Source organism: Phalaenopsis equestris, unplaced genomic scaffold (genome assembly GCF_001263595.1).
Source record: "Phalaenopsis equestris unplaced genomic scaffold, ASM126359v1 Scaffold001323, whole genome shotgun sequence".
NCBI classification, from domain to species: domain Eukaryota; kingdom Viridiplantae; phylum Streptophyta; class Magnoliopsida; order Asparagales; family Orchidaceae; genus Phalaenopsis; species Phalaenopsis equestris.
Genome location: NW_018165762.1, coordinates 49,304 through 71,365, shown reverse-complemented (window position 1 = coordinate 71,365; position 22,062 = coordinate 49,304). Strand labels below are relative to the sequence as shown.

Sequence of the window (22,062 nt, the reverse complement as noted above, 5' to 3'; positions counted from 1 at the left end):
ACTACAATGAGGCTATGGTAAAATGAGATGAGATAAATGTTCATAATATGCATTGTGCCAAATAGGAGCAATTTTAATTCCCTACCCTGATCCACTGCATAGAAAATCATTGGCTAATCTCAGTGTTTAGTCCCTAAATCTGTGGCTAGGCTAGAAGGATCCCCCACCCACTCCAGAGTATCCACTTCCCTTCACCTGAAGGCTAGCTCTTGCTTCAATTTTTAAACAATAAGACCGAATTGAAGATTTTAGTCTGTCACCCTAAATGTTCTCCAATTCTACAACCAACAAATAACATTTCCCTATTTATTTACACTAAATTCCATGAACGATGTTCTCCTCCATGGAATCAAATGTGATCCTCACTCTGTTATAGAACTCATACTCCATTTCCCGGATCATATGTTTCACAACACATTTTAACAATTCAATTGGCCAGATCAAAAAGTAAATTAAGTTCGGAGTTGAAAAATCATCACAATTTATTTTACATTTTAATATTGACATATCCATATTATCTCTTCATTTCACCATATCTCAGAATAGTGAGAAAGATAGAGGGAACTACTCAGACTTCATGAAAAAAAAATAACAAAACACAAATTTCATATATAAAAGAAAGTTCATACAACATTGATAAACAAACAATACTTATCTGAAAACTCTTTCTCAAAGAAAATCCTATCTAGTCTTTCTTTAGAAATGCAGGAAGAAGATATCTCTCACTTTTCTCCTTCCCCAACACTCTTACAGAAAGTTTCACACTAAATCTCACCACAAAAACTCTAAACTATGAAAGCAATATCAAAATTTGACTCCAATATAGTAGTGGAATGGAATGATGTTGTAAATGATGTGGTGCGGAAAATGAATGTAGAGGAGTAAAAAATGTAGAGGAGCACATTTTCTGATGAAGTTCGGTCCCAAATAGAGCCCAAGGTCTGTTCTCTAAGAGGTGCCTCCAAAAACTCTTCAAAAAATCGTCCAAATACATCGAACCTTCTAGAAACGGGGTCTGCACCGCCTTTGGCGTCGTTGACACTGAGTAAAAATCTCTAGCATTAAGTTGTTCTACGCCGTCGGCGCTAACCATTTCTTCAAAAATATAGTTTTGACTACAAATTTCATTTTTTTTGCTTTAAGCTCTAAAAATCAATAACCTGCAAGAAAATATCAAAATACATTCCATTAAAATGCAATATCACCAAAATGAGTATAAAATATTGGGCTAAAATGCATATATTTTCGGTATATCAGTTACCAATCAGAATACTGAGAAATTGACTTATTAAAAAAAAAGTCGATTGTTGTAAAGTCAATCAATTGATTTTAAAAAATAATTATCAATCGATGTAAAATCACTCTATCCGATTTCAAGATTTTTCTCTGAAGGTGAATAAATATTTACTAACAACAAGATCTATAGGATATTTGAAAGATCATCCTAGATGCAAGTCTCCCCGAGAGGTAGCGATCCAATCAAACGATAAAGAAGGAGGACAAATAATTTCCATCGATTGTTAAGAAATGATAGAATCACATCCGAGGGGAGCAAAAAATTGATAGCCACACAATGATTGCAAGTTGTTCTAAACAAATATGGTGAAAGGTAAAGTAAAAAATAAGATATATATATATATAGAGAGAGAGAGAGAGAGACACACACACACACACACAAAGAAAGTGTTATACAAACAGCACGTAACTCTTAAGAATTCACATATCTAAAACCCAAAATTTATTTCGTCATACTAACTGTATGGATAACAGATAAACAATTTTTTTTACAATTTCCTTTTGACAAACTACTTAAAAGTAAAAATACAAAAAATTCTCAAGTCCAACGAAGTTCAACAAGTCGTCGACCGATCTTCATCGTTGGAGCTTTCATCAGTTTTTTCCTCTTCTAAAGAGTCTTTTGGCTTATCGAGAATGAGAATTGCAAGCACATCTGGATTGAAAAATTTTTCATCGATAAAACCATGGTGAATGAATTATTTGGTAGCATAATCCATGCCATTGCAAAACTGCTTTGCAAGTTCAGTCATATATTCTTTGTTAGAAACAGACAAGGCAACCAATATTTTTAACTATTTGTTTTCTTTCATTAAAGCCTGAAGCATTTTGATCTACTCTTTTCTACCGGCAATGTAACTATCAAGTTTAACCTTAAAGAGGTCCCTATCATCCTCGACCCTCTCAAGATCAGCCTCAAACGAAGCGACTTAGTTCTAGCATCGGTTCAAGAATTCTTGGCTTCATTCAAAGCCAACCCTCAAATCAGATCGGCCTGAGTGTTGAAAAATTTCTTGGTGACTGAAACTCTTCAAGGCTTGGTTATATTTGTCCGACCACAAAAATTCTACTAAAACTGGTGGAATCCGCTCGGTCTCGACAAAGTTAGAAAACCAGTCCCTTGAAGTGTTAATCAAGTTGAATTGGTTGTCATTGCCGACCCATAATTTTCCCTCTCCCCCTTCACCATAATCCACTTGAAAGACTCCCTCTTTCTTTTTAGTGAAGGGGGAGGAGGAACATCCATATCTTCCATATGTTCCTTGTCTTTTTAATGGATCTTTTTTCCTCGGGAGATGGTGAAGGACCAGAGCTAGAAAATGGCTCTGCTTCCTTTTCGTAATCAGATCCGGGCAAGGAAATGCGGTCTGGGCAGCAAGCTCTCTCTCTCTCTGACAGGATATGAATGGAGCAGCTGCACATGAGTCTATCAAAAGAAGAGCAAATTGGTCTGGATCAGTCACATGTGTGTCGATCGGTTGATCGATTTTTGACACATAGATACTTGGCGCCTCGACACATTCAGAAGCATCTTCATCAAATCTGCCATACCACAGAAAAGATGCAGATTTCCAATGAATTAGATTGAGTGATAAGTATAACTCACCAGTTATAGTGTTTTGAACTATGTCCAAAGTCTTAGACCATGGAGTGAAAAATTTAACACCGCTGATGTCGGCCCTTGCAGTGACAACACCACCAAAGAACTGTTCTTGTATGAGGTTACATTTTGATAGTTAGGATTTTAGTTTTGTTGATTTGTGGCCAATCTGTCCGAGACCACTTTTGCTTGGGCAGCTTCTAAGCTGTCCGAAGCAAGCCACAATTCTCTACTCATATGGCCCCTCAACACGTGGTTGAAAGTCCCCTCTACAATATATTGGAGAATCGACAGTTGACGCTAGGTGAACATTGCTCCGATAGCACGTAACTTCTTGGGCAAGGACTTTCTCTTGTCTATCGAAGTATCAACCGACTTAACAAGAATCCCCCAGCGGGCAAGGACTTTCTCTTGTCTATCGAAGTATCAACCAACTTAACAAGAATCCCCCAGTCGTCGACACAGAAGCCAATCACAAACTGCTTCTGCTGATCTTTCACTTTGTTTTCAACTCTATGCAGTTGTGGCTTCTTCTCAGGGGAGAAAATGGCAAACCCATCTTGGTCAACTATAAATGAATAAAAGTGATTAAATAGGATTGTCGACCAAGGTATTTTCTCCTAGCGATAGAAGATCACAAAGGTCATGATGGTGGCGATTGATTTTGGAAGGACTTATGCATGGATGACTCCATAGCGATTGAAGATGCTACACAGCTCAGGGCAGAGAGGCAACCATAGCCTATGTTTGAACTGATCTTTGTTGAAAATCAGTTATGGGCTAAAATTTTCTTAGAGATCGATCAGATTCTCGAACTTGTCGTAGAATAACTATTTTGACGAAGCTTAAGACTTATGCAATTCCTTTAGATCTACCACCGATAGGTTGGATACGTCGACAAACAGATAGGTTTCAAATAGTGTTGGAGAATATTTTGGAGCCATCGGAAGATCGCAAGCATAGAAAGATTTAAGAAAAAAATCAAGGAAGAAACACATAAATGTAAAAAGTTAAAAGATAGTCTCATGTCATATTTATAGGGTGGGCGCGAAAGTCGAAACTCCTCAAAAAGATAAGTGTCACATCAAACATCAGTTCACATAAATAAAATATTATTTTATTACAAATGAAATGATTAAAGTTTTTTGAAAGAAAAACTTAATAAAAGGGTGTTCCACCGCTTCAGCTGAGGCAAGCCTTTGCTAAAGAATCCTCTAGAAGACGAACTCTCCGCCTATTCTAATTTAATCCATTCGGTTAACATTTTGCTGGAATTTATTTGGAACGATCGTCTCGAGAATGAGCCTTAATTCAGACCGCATATCAATCAATTCACTACGAAGCGCAACAAAATCTTCCTTTGACATCGTACAATGAGCCTTAACTCCTGCCTGGGCACACTAGCAAACTCTTCAATCACTTTTGCCGAACGGTCGGCCTTTTCCCTCATTCTGCAATCCATCGAATCGAAAGAGAGCTATTGGCTTTCCAAATATTCATGTTGGGAGCTGCTGAATGGATCTATTGACCAGTACACACTCTAATCCATTGATTGAAGAGGTGCAACGGTCAGATTTTGCGGTTCAACCGCAGAAAATGGGGCAGAATCAACCATAATATTCTTAGATGACCCACCATTATCACAGTTCTCTGGTGCTGCATGCTCATCTGCAATATGAATAATGTCAAAGAATTATTAAAGGCTGCCAAAATCAGGAAAAATTTACATACCCAAATACCTGTTTAATTCAAAGTGAGTTATAGAAAATTTATCGGTTCCTTGCTCCGGTAGGTCGATGTTCCAATTATACAGTGAAAGCGGAAGAGAATCAATGACAACCATTTATTTCGTTCACCCTCAATTCCTTCAACAAATGGAACAACTTGCAGATTTTCCTCAACAATCACATGAATGCTTGGACTAGAAGTCACGACTTTCTGGCAAGCACCATTTTCAGAGATTTCTTTGGCGACAACCATCAGGACCTTTCGAAGAAGCAACTAGGACGATCGACTCAGGTTTGGATGTTGATAATTTTTTTTTTTACAACTTTTTTCTTCTTCATTTCGACTGTTGTGGAGACAGGAAGCTAAAAGCCTTCCAAAGCTAGAAGGTGAACGTCGATGTTCTTCTTACTCGATCAACCGACCACGATGTCACTCGAAAAACCGCAAGCACCATTTTCAGAGATTTCTTTGGCGACAACCATCAGGACCTTTCGAAGAAGCAACTAGGACGATCGACTCAGGTTTGGATGTTGATAATTTTTTTTTTACAAATTTTTTCTTCTTCATTTTGACTGTTGTGGAGACAGGAAGCTAAAAGTCTTCCAAAGCTGAAGGTGAACGTCGATGTTCTTCTTACTGGATCAACCGACCATGATGTCACTCGAAAAACCAAAAAAAATGGTGAATGAAATGGATAAAGCACAAATCTTGATGCCCTTTTTATAGGGCTCACTGGGCACGGACGCAAGAGAGAATTTGTTATTAAATTAATTTTTTTCATTTACCGTGTCATTAATTATTTAATAATTTGTCTGTCCTTATTTTAGCTATCACTATCAATGAGAAAAAAACCGGGAAACTCATATGTACACAACAAAATTCTAGCACTTATCTCATAGGGATCATGCTGCTAGGAATGTAGAGTCAGGTAATTGACGTTCAGAGGCAAAGAGTGAGATGTTGACTGACCAAGTGATTGATTGATCACACAACACAATTGACCGACAAATATGTTGATCGACAGACCTCTCACCAAAATCTATTGGATGCCTGATCGATCAATCAGTCTTCTCGACATCAACAATCTGAAATATGCAGTCGATCAACATTTTCATTCGAAATCAAAACATCTAACGATCGATGAACATTATATATTTTTTTTTGTATTCTATTGTATTTTTTACTCTTCAGACACATCATTTGAATTATTTGAGCGATTATTTTAATTTTTCCTTCTCTTTTAGTAATTGTATTTATAGACCGCCATAAGCAAGAGATCAAAACAAAAATAAAGGGGACATATTCTATATATATTTATATATATGATGGATCCTTAGTTTTTTGTGCAGATTCTTCTCTTTGGTTAAATTTCACTAATTTTTTACGGATTACTTTGAAAGCAACACTCATAAAATAATTTATAAAACTCAATACGAACAAGCCTTAGCCCTCATAAATAATGAAAAATAAATCAACAAATTAGGACGAACGCTACGTCTTCCTTTATTCTCTTTCTAAAATCGCATGGGTGATTGAAGCCATTAAATCCGCCGGTAATAACTTCATTTATCATTAATGTTAATTCTCTGTATCTTCAATCATTAAGTTTCTTCATAAAAATAAAAAAAATAAATAAATAAAAAATCAAACAAACAAAACCAAACGATAACAGCAACTGCAGCATGCCGTTTCAAAATCGCCCACAGAAGCTTTCATCGTTCTTTTCTACAAAGTTCTTCGGTTGAAGTTCGGAGTTCCGCAGCCCGGAATCATCACTTAGGTAAGATACCTTCTTTCTTCATCTTTTTTTTTTTTGATTTGTGCAAAATCAATCAAGTTTACTTGAAAAGAAATAGCATCTGCAACTGCTAAGTTTTTTCTTCTAAAGAACAAAGTCTCTCTCTCTCCCCCCCCATTTTCTCCAATTTTTTCATGTAGGCTTTTTGTTTTGTTTTGTTTTTGTTTCAAATTATTCCTTATTGTTTCAAAAATTTTTAAATGACAAAACTTTGTGCATACCCTTGCATCTTCTGGTCTATTAGATTGCTGCAAAGTAAATGCAGCAAAAAAAAAAAAAACCTTCTTTATATTTTCTTTGCAAAAATGTTGTAAAGTGAATATAGGGAATTTAATCATATTCATTTTTTTTAAAAAAATTATATAAAAAAAAAAAAAAAAACCTTCTTTTAGGTAAATGATTTGCTCTAGATATTTTCTTTGCAAAAATGTTGTAAAGTAAATATAGGGAATTTAATCATATTAATTTAAAAAAAAAATATATTTTTTGCATCTACTCTAGCAATCAAACAACCCATAAAAATAAATAGTTTTCAGCCTTGTCTATTATAGAGTTTCTATCTCAGTTTGCAGCGTGCTGTTGAAATTTTCCTTCTTGTCAGAACACAGAAATTGCAGCTTTCTATTTATATTCTGCAAAATTCATATGAACTGATAGCATTTAATCCGTTAATCCCCGATACCCACCCATTCCCTTCGAAAATATATCCATTTGGAAAAAGCAGACATAACAAAAACAATCACCACAAGTATAGAATGCAAGCATGAGCTGTAAAAGTACGGTCAGCACCAAAGCTTCCGAAAAAAAATGTTCCATCAAAAGAATTTCCTCAACTACAATATAATATCATTTATTGGAAGGGAAAAAGAAAACTCTAAAGTTGTTATTCATGGACTGCTTAACTGTAGCTGCAGCCCGTCTTGCCAGATTTAAATTCTAAATAATCTGCTTTTGAAAGCTACAAATACAACTGAGCTAAGTTTGAATAAATATCTCACCAGTTGAAAAGCTGAAGATTTTGTAGCTTCAACTTCATCTCTTTTATGCATGTTTGAGAAATCAATAAAGTGGATGGATGGAATTCTCATCCAGCTTATCTATCATGAAGAAGAATGGCTCGAACACCGAGCATGAAATGAAATAATAAATGGCCAGAATGTTACAGATCAAAATTCATGGCTTTCAATCTCCCCCAACTTAACCTCAATTTTGAGATAGATGCTAAGTTTTCTTCAGGTTAGAGGGTTCGCCATAAACACACCCGCAATTTGTTGGTCAGTAATCCATTCTTAATTAATGATGAATTCCTGTTAGGTCTGAGGTGTTGCTGGTCTATCCATCTGCAGGGGCTGCTGGTACCCCTCCTTTGCTATTTTTAGGTGCTTTGCTTGCCGGAAAATGCAGTCTGGCATAGAGGGGCTTTGGTGCCCTTGTAACTCGATCAAATCCTCTCACACAAACAAAACCTGCATAACCATTTCTACTTTTATTCTACACTTCAAACTAAGATAAAAGATTTCCACTGAATTATTAACCTTTTATTTTAAACATACTTATTCACTTAGGGTCTATTTGAGGCAGCAACCGCAACTGTTTGTTGCAAAAGTTGTTGTTTAAGAAGCTGCGATGGTCATTACAATATATATTTATTTTTCCAAATAGTTGGACCGGCAATTTTCTGGCAATCACCGCACTTACCCAGATCAGGTTGTAAAATGCACCTTTCCTATCACAACTTCTTGACAAAAGGAGGCAAAACACAGTTTTGCAAAATGCATAAGCGGTGCAGTGCGGACGGCATTGCGCCTATATCGCCAGCCCAAACGGGCCCTTAGTGAACTATGAGATCTAAGACAACATTACCCAAGCATTCCATCACAGACAGCTAGTTTTATTCTAGCATTCCCGTCACATACAGCTAGTTTTACTATTTTACTATATGATTGACGCAAGCTTAGCTTAGGTTTAAAACAAATTAGATTTCATGAGTAAACATGTCTCTAATGCAATGACCATCAAAGAATTTATATTGGTAATTTTTTTTTCAGTGCATTCTAATAGCTTTATTTGTACTTCAGCTGTTTCAATTATTTTTTAGTATGCAAGGAATCTTGCAACTTGGAAAAAATGTTAAAAGAGCTAGTGCTTAAACCAGCTAAATATAGTGAATGCAGGGTTTTGCCATTGGACCTCAAGTATGGTGTTTAGCTACTAGATCCGTGATCTGTTAAACTTGACCAAAAAAAGTCACTTTAAGATAATCATATCAAGAAATTCAAAAAATTGGTGAGAAAATTTTAGCATGTTTAGCAGGATTAAGAAGTTGCGTAATGACACTGTTTTGCTACCCATTTTGGCAGAAGAAACTAAGATTTTGGTATACTTTATTTTGAAATTTTATACCAATGAATAACTTAATCCGTTGCTTTACTTGATTAATAACTACAAAAGATGTTCTACCTTCTTTTGATGTACTAGCATACATCTCACACACACACTAATGAATAAAATTTATTTTCAAATTCAACTGTGGTTTTGTTTTCTATCTTCAGAGTAATTAGCCTTTGACTTTACTTCGAATTTTGTGATCCTTGGCTACAAGTACCATTTTTTTTTTGTCAGTATAACCTACTTTAAAGCTTATCACATACCTCTCCAAAAACACTGTTGTATTCCTTCAGTTGTGAGACCTAAAATTTCAAATCAGACATAAGAGATCATTAACTTCTATCAAGCCATTTAAAATTATACTAAGCAACATTTACATGATTCAAGCCACCATTATACCTCTGAATATTGTTGGTATTGAAGTTCCAAAACAAACAGTTCTTCTAGGCAGGTTCCATATCCAGTCTCTTGGAATGTCAATAGGGTTACGGCTGGTATGGTGATCTGCAAATACCTGCACCAGCATTGAACGAAGGCATTACAAGCATGTACGGTGTAGACCACCAGAATTCAAAATCCGGCCTCAATTAAACCTTTGCAGGGGACAACAAGCAGTACAGAACTCTCAGAAAACTTTTTATCTCATTCAGTTCACTGATGAAGAACCAATCACCATACCTCATTAACTTGAAAGTAGGTACCATTTAGTGGGAAGCTTCCCCTCATTGCGGTTCGACAAGGTATCTGTTCAAAAGTCATAGTTAATCAAGTATGCAGTTAACATGTATCATAATTTTCTTAACAATATAATTTTTCTCACTAGAAGAGTTCCTCGAACTTTATGAGCCTGAGATTCTCTTATACTGCTACATGCAAAGCATGTACTCCTGTCACAAAGTTGACCCGTATCTTGGGAGTCACAGCAAGCTTTTGGGGGTTCAGTGGACTGTGCAGTCTCACCTAGAGAATAAAGTTTTGGTTATATTTATGCATCTAAATACATACTTGATGTCCATGATAAGAAAAATATCCTTGCCTGGTGTCCATATAGTTAGGAGGTATGGGCATGGATCATCAGGCTCTCTTTGCTCAAGCTGTCACGTTTGATTGGGCAAATAATTAGCTAGGAAGATGCAATTTTAAAAAATAACTCTTTGCAAAGCATTTTTACATGCAATAACATCTAAGTAACAGTACATGTTCACGTGTCATATAATTCTCTACCAGCTATTTTTCTTCTTGGACAATTTACAGTTACCAAAATATCAAACTTGATGAGAATTGGCTGTGGACTAGGTTGAAGTTTCATAAAAACTTTCACAGTCTAGACAATTCCAAAAGCATTTTTAAAGAAAAAATTTCATGTCGAAAATTTAAGATAAAGCAAGCTATGTTTTTTTTTTCTTTTCTTTCCTGCCAACTTACGTGAACGTTACTTTTCAATTTTTCACTTCTGCAACATTAGTTGATCAGAGCTTATGATTATTGAATTTTAGAACTCAGTGTGCTTTTCAAAAAGACGCTAGTATAAATTTCACTCTAGAATTCCTTGATGACAACCAGCTTTTGCAGAAACAAAAAAGCATTGAAGTTGAAATTTTCAGGTGGTGAATGCATTTTTATGACTGAATTGCTTCAAGGCTAAAAGAGAAATAATGTAAGGGTTAATAGTTAAATCAAGGATCTAATTTATAAAATACTGTTTTTCTTGGGCATAACAATTCTATTTAATATATGTATCAACTATTCCTACTTAAGCAAACTTAATAGTGCAGTAAAAGGAGAAAAGCTTACTTCTTCCAGCAATGGATGTGAATCAGGAATTTCATATCTGCAATAATATACAAACAGAAACTAATTCAAAAACATTTGACAAAAGGATATCATTTGATAATGTTGGTCAGTATTAATATATTTATCAGCCTGCAACAATTAAGAAACACTAATACATACACTTGGTGCTCCGTGCGCAGCCGGCTGATGTTCTTTAGCCTGGGCATAGGGATGGATGCAGCCTCAGGGGTCAAAGCAACTAACGCCTTTGACATATCAGTAGTTTGGAGCTCCGTATTTTCTTGCATATAGTTTTGCAGGTTTTGTGTAAACTTTTCAAAATTGAGCTTTATTGTTGGAATTTCATCAGGATCTTCAAAGAATGCATCCTCTATTTCCCTTTCTAAAGATTCCGGACATTCAGGCTCTGGAGTAGCCGGCTCTTCAATGATTGGTTCATTGTTCTTCTGAATGGTTGGCTCTTGTGAGAGTGAACTGCATTCAATCTGCGGAATTGAACTTGGAGTAAAAGATGGAGTCATTCCATGCTCGGAAGCGATTGGATTTGTAGAGCTCACTATGCTTTTATCCTCGGGGGCTGGTAGTGCAAGCCTTGCACTGAAACAAAAATAAGTCAGTAAAGTATAGAATTGAATCTTCTCATTCTTATCCAAGAAAGTGTGGTTATTCTATAAGTTTTTTATTTTTTATTTTTAATCTTTTTATTTTTTTTATTTTTTTATTTTTTGTTTTTTTGTTAAAGAGGGCCATGTAATTTATAGATAATTATCCATTCTTGAAATAGTAATTATATTCTTGAATAAACATGTCCTAAACTTAGATGCTGTAGATTTTAAGGATGGTATTTGTATTTGTGTAGTGTAAATTTCAAGTCTTTTGAAGGATATCTCTACTTAGGAATTGAAACAAATAGAACTAGTAAATGATTGTGTGTGGTCTTATTCATTTAATAGGGGACCGAAAAAGTAAAAAGACCTGAGATGATGCTGAGTTTGGTGTATTATATAACTGAAAGAGGACTGCATATGCGTATTTTTATTCTACTCTCCTTAAAGAATAACTTTTTAACATCTCAAGAAAATAGAGTCAATGATTTTTTATTTAATTCATTAAAGGGGAGAAAAAAAAAAAAAGATAAAAAAGCAAGATAAACATAAAAATAAAGAAAAGTTCAGAAAGCTGTACAACTTGCTGAATAGAAAATAATTGGAACATGGTTCTACAGAGTAATCAATGAAAAACAAGGATTCAAAAGGGAGAATGTATGGCCTTGAATAGGTGCTGCTGCAAATCATGATTGATGATGCTATACTTGAAATAGAGCTACTTTACATGTATTCAGAATTTACTAGCATCAAATTTACAAAGCAAGCACTGGATACAAAGGAATTAAAATAAGAAAGCCCTTTAAACAAGTTTCCTAAAAATGAAATGTTAGGATATACATACCTGGCAAAAGCACTGGCGAAGTGCCTACACTCTCCTCTCATTGGGCATGCATTGCAATTAGGCTTGCTTTTTGTACAAAAGACCTGCATCATTAATAAAGATTAGTTGAACGCAAGAAATAACTTTTATCTAATTCATGTTAATTTGAGGTGCTTAATTATCGAATCACCTTTCCAAAAGTTATCATTTGATAGTGTAGTTCATACCTGATTAGTGAAGAAAGTGGTTAGGATAGTTAATAAAATTAATAACGGCTCTATATTTGATAAATAAAGCTTTTATCTGCTCAATGATCAATAACAACAAATTATATATTGCTTGTTAATTTAATAAAGGTTAATAAAGCTTACAATGTACGCTGGTCAAGTTTACAAAGCCGAGGCCAGAGATACTTCTGAATAGTCTCCAATACTGGATACCTGCATCACAGAGAAAAAAAAGGTTTTAAAATAATTTTGATCATATGATTGCTCTTTTTTTCCATGTGATGCAATGAATTGTTTTTCCATGAGTAGAATGTAAGTGCAACTTACAATTCCAAAAGGTGTAATTGGAGGGATTCAGGTAACGGTTGGAGCGGTACCCATCCAAGGCGTACACAGATCCGGCCAACATTTGTGTCGACCTAGAAGTTATTGTTGGAAAAAATATAAACTGACAATGTAATTTTTGCAATAGAAGTATTCCTGTACAAAGCAACAGAGTTCTTTAAAAGATATACTTACTGGGAAAGCTAAATGATGTAGTGTCAGGAGCCGGACACACTCCGCACTTTTCAGCCCCAATCCCCTTATACTTAGAAGAAAGTCCCTAAAAAACAACAAACAATTCAGATCTGAAGTAAGATATCTTTCAAAAAGTACTTATCTTCTTCTGAAAATAACTCAATAAAAATCAATGGTTTTTAATGTAGTACAAGCTTGAGAGTACAAATAGCAGATTATTTTCTTGGATGGAACAGCTAGACACTTCTACAAAGTTTACTCTTAAAAAATAAAATAGATGGAAAAATATCTTATGGCACCAATTATCTGACAAGGCATCATCTAGCTGACAAACAATATGGTTTAAAACAATAAAGCACGGTAGCATGTTGTACTTTATGGATACGGTATCTTACTTTGATTTATCTGGTGGAACATCCCTCAACCATTCAAGGTCTATGCTTCCATGCTCTTGAACAAGCCTATCTAAGAAATCCTGCATCATGGTAAAGTCAGGCAAATAAAACTTTTTAGCAGCTTTATTCCATACTTTTATGTTCAAAGATTAACCATCTTGATTCATGTGTTGTCTGAATGTATGCTTAGAAAAATTCAACCGCACTATAATGTTAAAATTTAAATAAAAAGAAATAAAGATGACAGCATAACTATGACTACATTATATCTTCTTTTATTTTTCTCTAATCTTTATATCAGAAAGCAGCAAGCTCTTGAAAAGAAAATTATTTGTACTTAGCATGTATATATGTTAAAACGTCACTTGCTGTTCAACTCACAACCAATGCCTCCCTTATGATAATTCCATGACGATAATTCAAGAAATAAGATATTATGCTCAATTAAAGGTTCTGTGATGACCTCTATTTGGTTAAAAATATAAAGAAGTAGCACTCGTAACTTGCACTTCAACTTTAGACATTATTTCCATCTATACTAACTGTTTGAGCATACCTTGATTCTTGCTGCCAGCATATTATTCATCCCCCGTTCTCGAATGGTTTCAGCTATCTCACTTACATCTGCACGCCTTACAGCTTCCCAGTCAAGTGAATCCATTCTATCACTGCTTCTCTCTTCTGTAGATTTATTACGATTCACCTCTTTGCGCAAACTATCCCAGTCAAAGGTCTTCTTTTCAACCTCAGCTTTCCTCTTCCTTGTCTTTTCCGTTTGTTTTGGAGTTTCTGTTGAAACATTTTGAAAATTGTATGCGCTATCTTTCATGATTGAACCAGTGGTCTGATCTACGTCCAGTTTTTGTACTATGTCATTTGAAGTCGAACTTGTTTTAAGATTTGTGTTGTTCTCCATTTGACTCTCAAGTCTGATTGCTTCCTGTGAGATTTCTAATTTGATAGTTGAATGCCCAACTTTCTGTTGGGGTCCTGCCATATCTTTAGATGGTATATTTGTGTTCCCGTGAGAGTTTTCAATGTTGGATGAAGCATCAGTTCTCTGTGCTAATATTTTGTGACTAAAAGATTGCTGGCTCAAAACAACATCAGTTTCAGAAAAAGATGATTGCACTGAACTTTCAATTCTTGTTGGCACATAGGACTCAATAGTGTTCGCAGTTCCAGAATTTAAAAAAAGCTTGTCGAGGCTGTCGGTCTCAGCTTCTGCTGCTGGTTCCTTGCATTCACCATACGTAACTCCAAATTTATTCTCTCTAGCTATTTCACATGTGGTTGACTGTAAAGAAAATCTGATCTCTTCCTTTAAAGTGCTGGCATTATTTTCCAGGATTGTAAAGTTAGAAGTATTATGAGAATACAGAAACTCTGCCTCAGATTCGGACAAACCTGTTGAGACTGTTGAGTTGTCCATATAATCGAAAACAGGCAAGTTATTTCCTATATTATGTACAGCTTGGATATTTGCACTTGGCATGCTACTATGACTATACATTTCCTGGAAATTGTTGCTTTCCGCAATGCGCAAAAGTTCTGTGAATGAAGAGTGACCAAAGCCATTATTAAAATTTGCAATTTGCAAATCATCTGCTGCTATATTCAACGTTGAGATTGATCTAATATTATCAGTTGATTGAACCTGACATCCCATGGAATTCTGTGACGAAACTCCAGAATTTTGGGATGAAACAACTTGTTCCACGAACCTCCTATCCTCAATATCCACTGAGTTGGCACTCCTTGCCTGTGTAACTACAGTATTGGACCCACTATTTGGTGATTCTTGACCAATGTTGGGCTCTGTTTCATGTGATTCCAAAATTTTTCCATCATAATAAACCCCACTGTTGTTTGTCGTGCCACTCCCAGATGTTTCATTACTATTACTATTTTCACTTTTCCCATCATTTGCAGTAGCATTTATCTCCAAAGAAGCTTGGCTGCAAAAATCATGATTTAAAATATTTCTTTGCAGATTGGGAGCATCAGCAAGTGATGTGATGCACTCAGTCTGATTATCTCTAGGTGCGCTAGCCTTTTCTACTTTGGAATATCTAGAGTTGCCTCTAGATCGAAGAGGAAATTTTGCAGCTAGAGCCATGAATGCAGAACTGTAAAAAATATAAAGAAAAAGGTTAGATAAAGAGATATCTTTCCTGTAAAAGTTTTAAAGTTATACACAACCTATTTTCTGAAGTCCACATTACCTCGAAAGATGATCTGAAACATTCTGCGTAAGAAATACTCCAATTACAGAATCAACAACTGATCCCTTCCATTGGGAGAAACGTCTATCCCCTAAAAGGTTTTGTAAGAAAAGATCAGCATCCACGCAACAGTCTTTAATACTAGAGAAACAAAAAAAATGACCAGAAGTAAAGATGACCAAGTCATTCAGATTGATATGTATCAACTGAATAAAAGATTTTGATTGTATCCCATTGGAGTTCACCGTTGTAGTTCCTTTTTATAAGACACGTAAGAGTTCAATTTTAATTTAGATAATTGAAAAATGTGCTGATATAGAAATATCAGGTGGCTTGCCTTCAAGCTTTTCTGCAAAAAATGAATTTGGCCAGTCGGTATATCTAGCCTATCTTTGATCTCCCTTATGATAACTTTCTAATAATTGGTATCAAAGCTGATGTCTTGGTTGGCATCAAGTGCTTGTGAATTTAGCAGTGCCTTTACATATTTGAGTAGGCTCTTGTATGAGTTTTCAATTAATGGGGAGTAATAACCAATGTGAACTGCTCTCATGCAAAAGAGTGTTTGTTAAAACATGCGAGTTATTGAGTTGTGTCGAACATTGGATAATTGAAAAGTAAATTGGTTTAGAAAAGCGAAGTGGTTAGCCCTTACCTATAATACTAGATTTTCAGGCTGAAAATGGATATGACAATAAGTATATTAGCCCAACTGTCTCCCTTTGTGATTCACTCCCTAACAACAATTCTTTGAAGAAAAATAACTGGAGGTAACAATAAGGTTAGTCATTCAACTTACAAGCAGTTTTGGAGATGTATTGCCAAGATAAAAAATTTTATTAGTATCCTTCGAAGCTTAGTTTCACAAAATTGCATTAGAACTAATGAACATAGCAACATATTAAAAAATTAGTAAAAACAAGTCAATTATTGAATAGCATATATTAATATCAGTGTGCATGGGATATATGTTCAAATTAAATGATTAGCTTTCTTAATGTTGAGTAGGAAAGACAATAACGGAGTAAAAATGTGATTATGAATTGTGTGTATCAGTACATTTTGCTATAATAACTCTGAAAAGATGTTTTTAACTTTATATCATGATAATCAAAGTGACTAGACTCTTTCCAGAAAACCAACACCAAAAGAAAACATTGCTACTCTATAGATTATAACAAGATACCTTGGACAAGATGCATGCGTGCAATAAATGAATCCACACGTCCTTGAAAAACTCGCCTTTCATCTTCCCACCATATTTCTTTATCCACATTTGCTCCCTCATTTCCCTCACCTTCAATTCCCATCAACAACTTCCAAACCCTATTTGTTTCGGGATCCAAATCAACCTTAGCCCTAGAACGATGCCTCTTGACCTGCTCAAAAGTGCCCTCATATGGAACCATCGCGCCCCCATTCCTGACAAATGGGACAATTGCATTTTGTGCTTGAGAACAAATTACTTCATGTTCTTTATCTATGCTAAGCCACCTGAGTTTCTGAACAATATAATCCATTTGTTCCATACAGAAAGATGAAGATGGGGTTTTAGAATTAGTTGATGCTTTATAACTGCTTTTATCTTGGTGGTCAAATGAAATGACTACAGGATGTAAATTTTTGTCATGCAAATGGGTGGAGGTTGTTGCAATTATCCCAGGATTTACTTGGCCATGAGAAGCACCAGAGCTACTTTTTGAAGGACTAGGATGGATCAGAGGGTTTGCTTCTTTCTTCTTCCTGCCCCTTCTGCCTTTAATTTTCATGGGCTTGTTAACATCTTCTGATGCCTCAAACTTCACCAGTGTTCCACAGACCTTGCTTTCTTGACTGTCGCTATAACCAGATGGCTTGTTGGTGGCTGACGGTTGTCTTAAACAATTATTCTTCTGCAAAGATGGCCCAACTGGAGTTGCGTTCCTTTTGTAATCCAATAATTCAATTAAGGAGCTCAGGTTATTCCTTGCAACGGGATGGTTATGTGTATCCACATCTGTTTCCCCAAGTAATAACACATGCTCTAAAGTTTGCAACTGCTTTTGGGCCATAAACTTCATTGTATCAGTAAATGTGAGCTCTTGAGAATTATTTGACGTGTGTATGGTCCAACCAGTTGAGGGAGTGAATGTCAACGTAGGAGAAGGGTTACATATTGATGCAGTGCACCCATTCTCCATTCGTCTCCTTTTGTTGTTGTCTGGAAGGCATGGGCCTTGCTTTTCTGTATCATGGTTTTGTCTAGAGAAGTCTCTAGCATTATTATATATCAAGTTTTCTCCTGCTAACCCCCACGATGCATCCCTATGACAAAGATCTCTCTTTGTCCCTTTACTTGGAGTATCAATAACATGATTGTAATTGACAATATTGTCTGCGGGTACTACATTTTGGTTTGATGTGATAGATGATGAGGTCTGTAATATTTTCAAGTACTCATTCTGCGGTTCACTTGTTACACTTGTGAGATCGAAGACAATTCCTGATAATGAATTCTCTACTATTGGACCTTGTACTGCAGTAGAATCAAGTGTTTCTTTCAATCCAGAGCTTGCCAAATTGCTATCCCGGCATGTCTCTTGCTCATGTTTTTCTAAATTTTGCATAAACATTGACATCAAATAAGAAAATTTGTCATCTGATTGTGACTCCTCTAAATCAAAATTCAAGCTTCTCCTCACAGACTTGGACCCACTTCGGCTTTCTGCATCCACAATCTCCCCCAAAGCATTTGCATCCAAACAAAGCATTGTATCCTTCTTTCTTCGGGTATATTTCCTCTTACCCAAAGCATTTTTTTTATCTCCCGCCGCCATGGGTGTCTTTAGCTTCGGTGTAACTAGTTTAGGCGTCCTCGAAGGTTTTCCTTCTATAATCACTTTGGGTCTATGCTTCTTCCGTTTTGGCTTCTGTTTAGAAGCATCATCATCCAAGTCTGTTCGTTCATTCTCTCTCTCCACAAGGCTCTTCTCAATTGCTGTTAGCTGATTTGAGATTTCATCAGCTGGAACTGCCAGGTTCTTAATACAATCTGTATTTTGGAAGGAAGCAAGCTCAGACGACATCAACAGATTTGAGAATGATGCATTGGCAGACACATTTACCATCAAATTTTGTTCTCTTACGTGCTCATCAACCAAGTTAGTAACATCCAAAGATTGTTGTGTATACTGCATTCTTTCATTGTATATTTCTGGATTCATATGATTTAGCAAATTGGGCATTTCCCCAGTTCCAGCAAAGCTCATAGATGAATTTTGAAAAGAATTTAGATTGGGAAGGCGGGTAACTGTTGATCCATCTATAAGATCAAAAAAAGGCACGTTAGAACATGTTACAAAACTGAAGTAAAAGAAGCATACCCTCGCAAACTACTCACATTGGGTTTTCTGAACAGCACAGTTGCTGCTTCTGTTATAACAGCCATGGGGAAGCAAAACCTTTCCATTCAGCAGCAACTGATTTGAGGAAGCAGGCAACACCTGGCAATTTCCAACATTCTCAAAGAAGGGAGTCAAAGGTCGTATTTTGCCAAGCTTAAGAGGGCAGTGGTTCATTAAAACGGCATTGTCATTATTAACTGTCGCTGAATGAGGCAAGTGACTGCTAATTGTAGCCTGGCTTGCAGAAGCTTCCTCAACTGCCTGACTGCCATTAAGAGCTTGCAGGTAGTTGGGAATGCCTGGAGTGCTGCAAACTCCATTCTGGAAAGAAAGTCCCCATGGAGGAGTTGCTGCCTGAACTCCGGAGACCAGATCAAGCCAACTTGGTTTAGGGATTTGGTTCCTTTGGCTATAGCATGGGCTAGAGATTAATTGTCTTCTTGTTGGGATATTTTTCACAGGTGTCACTGGTGACCACAGGTCCGGGATTCCAAAATCCTGATGCTTCTTAAGTGGAGGGCCTCCACTGAAGTCCATACCTTGCTGTGGGCTGCTCAAACAGAGAAAATGGCAAATTACTTTAAGAGAATAACCGAACAACGCAACGATGCTCTGTATGTGTAGCAGAAATACATTTGGGCAAAAGCAGAAGGAAAAAATGCATTGGCTTTTATGTGCATAGCGGCGATTGGATGATTTTTCACCTGATTTGTATGAAAAACGAAAGAAAACCCAAAAACCATAAAACCAACAAACCAAAAAAAAAAAAAAAAAAAAGGTCCAAGAATTAGGAATACCCCTGTGAATGGCAGATCTAGCTTTAAAACGGAAGTGGTCAATTCCGCCAAAATTTCTTATTAACCTATCCTAGGGATTTCCTCGATCACAGAAGAAATTCTGAAGAGAAATTTAACATGCATTGAACAAGACAATCCTCTCCAAAAACATTCTAGTGAGGGAAAAGCAACGAATTCTTTTAGATTGACAGCACATACAAAGCAATTTCATAAAATGCAATCAAATCAAAACATAAATCCATGAATTCAAAGGAAAAAAAATTAGGAAGTGACATCCCAAACATACACTTGGCAGCGTAATATCGTTCGCCCTAGTCTTTGGGCAAGGATTGCCAGTCGATCGCGAACCGATCGGCGCGAGATTGCCGGCCAACAATTGAAATGGGGACGGTCAGCAGCCGCCCGCCATCCCTTTAATAAGAAATGGGAATCAAAATCCTAACTTTATGCCATGTGGGTACCCTCCCTCCTCAAGATCAGGAAGCTCACCGTAGGTCAGCTCTCGGCTTCCGGCGGCCAAACAGCGGCGGCGGCCGAGTGCAAATGAAAGTACTAAGAAATCATCCACCCCCAAAAAAGATCTCTCATGTAAATACCAACTTTTGCAACATTCCTGATTTATGCCACCTCCTGTAGGATTGCTTCCTTTGGGAACAGCTCCAAAAAAACCATGAATTTGATTACCCGGCTCTCATGGCCGCGAAGGAAATCTCCGCACGCCTTATACGATTTTGTATGTAGCTTCTTCGTAGTAAAGAGGAAAATTTAAAACGAAAAAGGGCAGTTAAATAAGAAAAAAAATTATGGTAATACAATAATAAGGACAAATCTATCTACGTCTGTTTTCTGATTTATACAGTGGCACCGCGGCATTGGTTTCACTGAAACCCCTCCATTTCACTGTTGTTTTAACCATTGTACAGATTGCCACTTTTTTTTAATATTATTTTTTATAAATAAAATGCTCTCAAATATTAATAAAAATTTAACTCTGCTCCCATTCTATGTTTCGGTCATGTCGATACCGTTTTCATGCACCTGTTGAAAATTCTCACCTAAAAGTTATGCTGTTGACTTGACAATATGTAAAAAAAAAAGAGTTTTTTTTTTAATTGTTGCCATCTTCGAGGAAAATTTGGCATTAATAAAAATATATCTAAATTTTGTAGCACTGGCTCTTTATATATATAACTATATATATTAGATTTATAATCATTAATTTGAAATAAAAATTTACTGGGATATTTCTTACTAATTTTACAAAGCCAAATTCATCGCTTCAGTTTAAGTTATTCCATAACAGTTGACTTGGGTTAGAAAAGAAATAAATTAGGCTTCAAAAGAATAAAATATGATGATGCTGAATGCGATGAACTTTTTTGTTCCCTTAATTGGCCGCTATGAATAGAGACGTAAAATAAAATTTTTGGTTTCATTTAACAACAAAATGTGCAGTTGTTGTGATATATGATGTATAAAATAAAGACATCGTTATCCACTTGAAGCTGAATGAACGAACGGCTTTGTAAACCGAGTGCGTATTTGTTTTTTTTTTGTAAAATTAAATTTATACTTCTAAACATTTTTTAGCAGAAAGTAATACTTAATGAGCAGCTAAGAAATTGAGAGGCCATATGTAATCGTTTTTTATTTTTTTATTTTTAATTTCAATTTAAATTAATGTAAATTATTTATTATTATAAAATAAAATAATTTTGACGTGTTAAAAATGATTATTTTTATAGTTATTCTGGATGTTTTTAAAAACATCAATAAAAAATAAAAGCATGGATAAATACGCTAAATAAAAATGATTTTAAAATAAAAATAAAGAACAAAAGTAATACGATCCAAAACGAATCTCAAGTCCTGGATGGAGCTCGTACTTTCTTGTTTAGGAATCCACAATCACTAATCTCAGCATTTCTTTTATTGTTACATTTTTCACTCAAATTTGCACCAACCAAGTGCAGTGTAGAGCGTAAATAGAAGAAAAACAAGATTGCTTGTTTTTTAGTGAATTGTATGATCTAAAAACTTAACGACTTCGGGGATCTTTCGCTCGTCCGTGTATTAGCCTAAATTGTAAAAGACTATTTTTTAGCAACTTTGCCATATTTTCGCGTGCATATTGTTCGTCATGAGATCTATTTCTATTGTTCAACAAGACATAAATGATTTCATCGAGTGTATTTGTGATTACAGGCATGCCCTATTGATAAAATCCTTTATTAATCTTTTTTGGAAGTTTCTTATTTAAAATTATTCATCACAATTTATGTCTTCGAAATAAAATTACAATTTGATACAACACATTCTTGACTTTTAGAAAGAACAACTTCATCATACAAAAATACAATGCACATGCCCCGTTTGGGTAAAAGCGCAAATTTTGGTTTGATTTAGTTATTAGATCTATGAAGACAAGAGACTATTGCTCTTGGTAATGTTCCACAGGTTTTTTTATGCAATAAGTTATATTAC

General features: G+C 35.7%; 1 protein-coding gene across 2 annotated transcripts; it reads right to left on the bottom strand.

Moving 5' to 3' along the window:
- Positions 1-7,167: 7,167 nt before the first annotated feature.
- Positions 7,168-20,384, bottom strand: LOC110034006 (protein ROS1-like). Of its 2 annotated transcripts, XM_020738229.1 has the most exons (20): positions 20,068-20,384; positions 19,865-19,989; positions 18,778-19,331; positions 16,585-18,699; positions 15,399-15,489; positions 13,730-15,302; positions 13,174-13,253; positions 12,779-12,863; positions 12,587-12,678; positions 12,404-12,472; positions 12,223-12,259; positions 12,054-12,136; positions 10,764-11,201; positions 10,605-10,641; positions 9,847-9,904; positions 9,631-9,770; positions 9,489-9,554; positions 9,210-9,324; positions 9,074-9,112; positions 7,168-7,888 (listed from the first exon to the last, which is right to left on the bottom strand). In XM_020738229.1, the coding sequence occupies exons 3-20, from the start codon at positions 19,316-19,318 to the stop codon at positions 7,755-7,757; spliced, it is 5,793 nt and encodes a 1,930-aa protein (XP_020593888.1). In that variant the 5' UTR covers positions 19,319-19,331; positions 19,865-19,989; positions 20,068-20,384; the 3' UTR covers positions 7,168-7,754. The 2 variants fall into 2 exon arrangements, with proteins under 2 accessions (XP_020593888.1, XP_020593889.1); XM_020738230.1 differs by lacking the exon at positions 19,865-19,989.
- Between the last annotated feature and the right edge of the window lie 1,678 nt (positions 20,385-22,062).

What these genes read in the sequence shown, in the direction of transcription:
- LOC110034006 (XM_020738229.1), bottom strand. Translation starts at nt 19,318, where the DNA reads ATGGACTTCAGTGGAGGCCCTCCACTTAAGAAGCATCAGGATTTTGGA. An exon ending in GTTTCAGATCATCTTTCGAG is followed by an intron (nt 15,303 to 15,398) that starts GTAATGTGGACT and finishes TATTTTTTACAG; the next exon opens with TTCTGCATTCATGGCTCTAG. An exon ending in AAACTTGACCAGCGTACATT is followed by an intron (nt 12,260 to 12,403) that starts GTAAGCTTTATT and finishes TTCACTAATCAG; the next exon opens with GTATGAACTACACTATCAAA.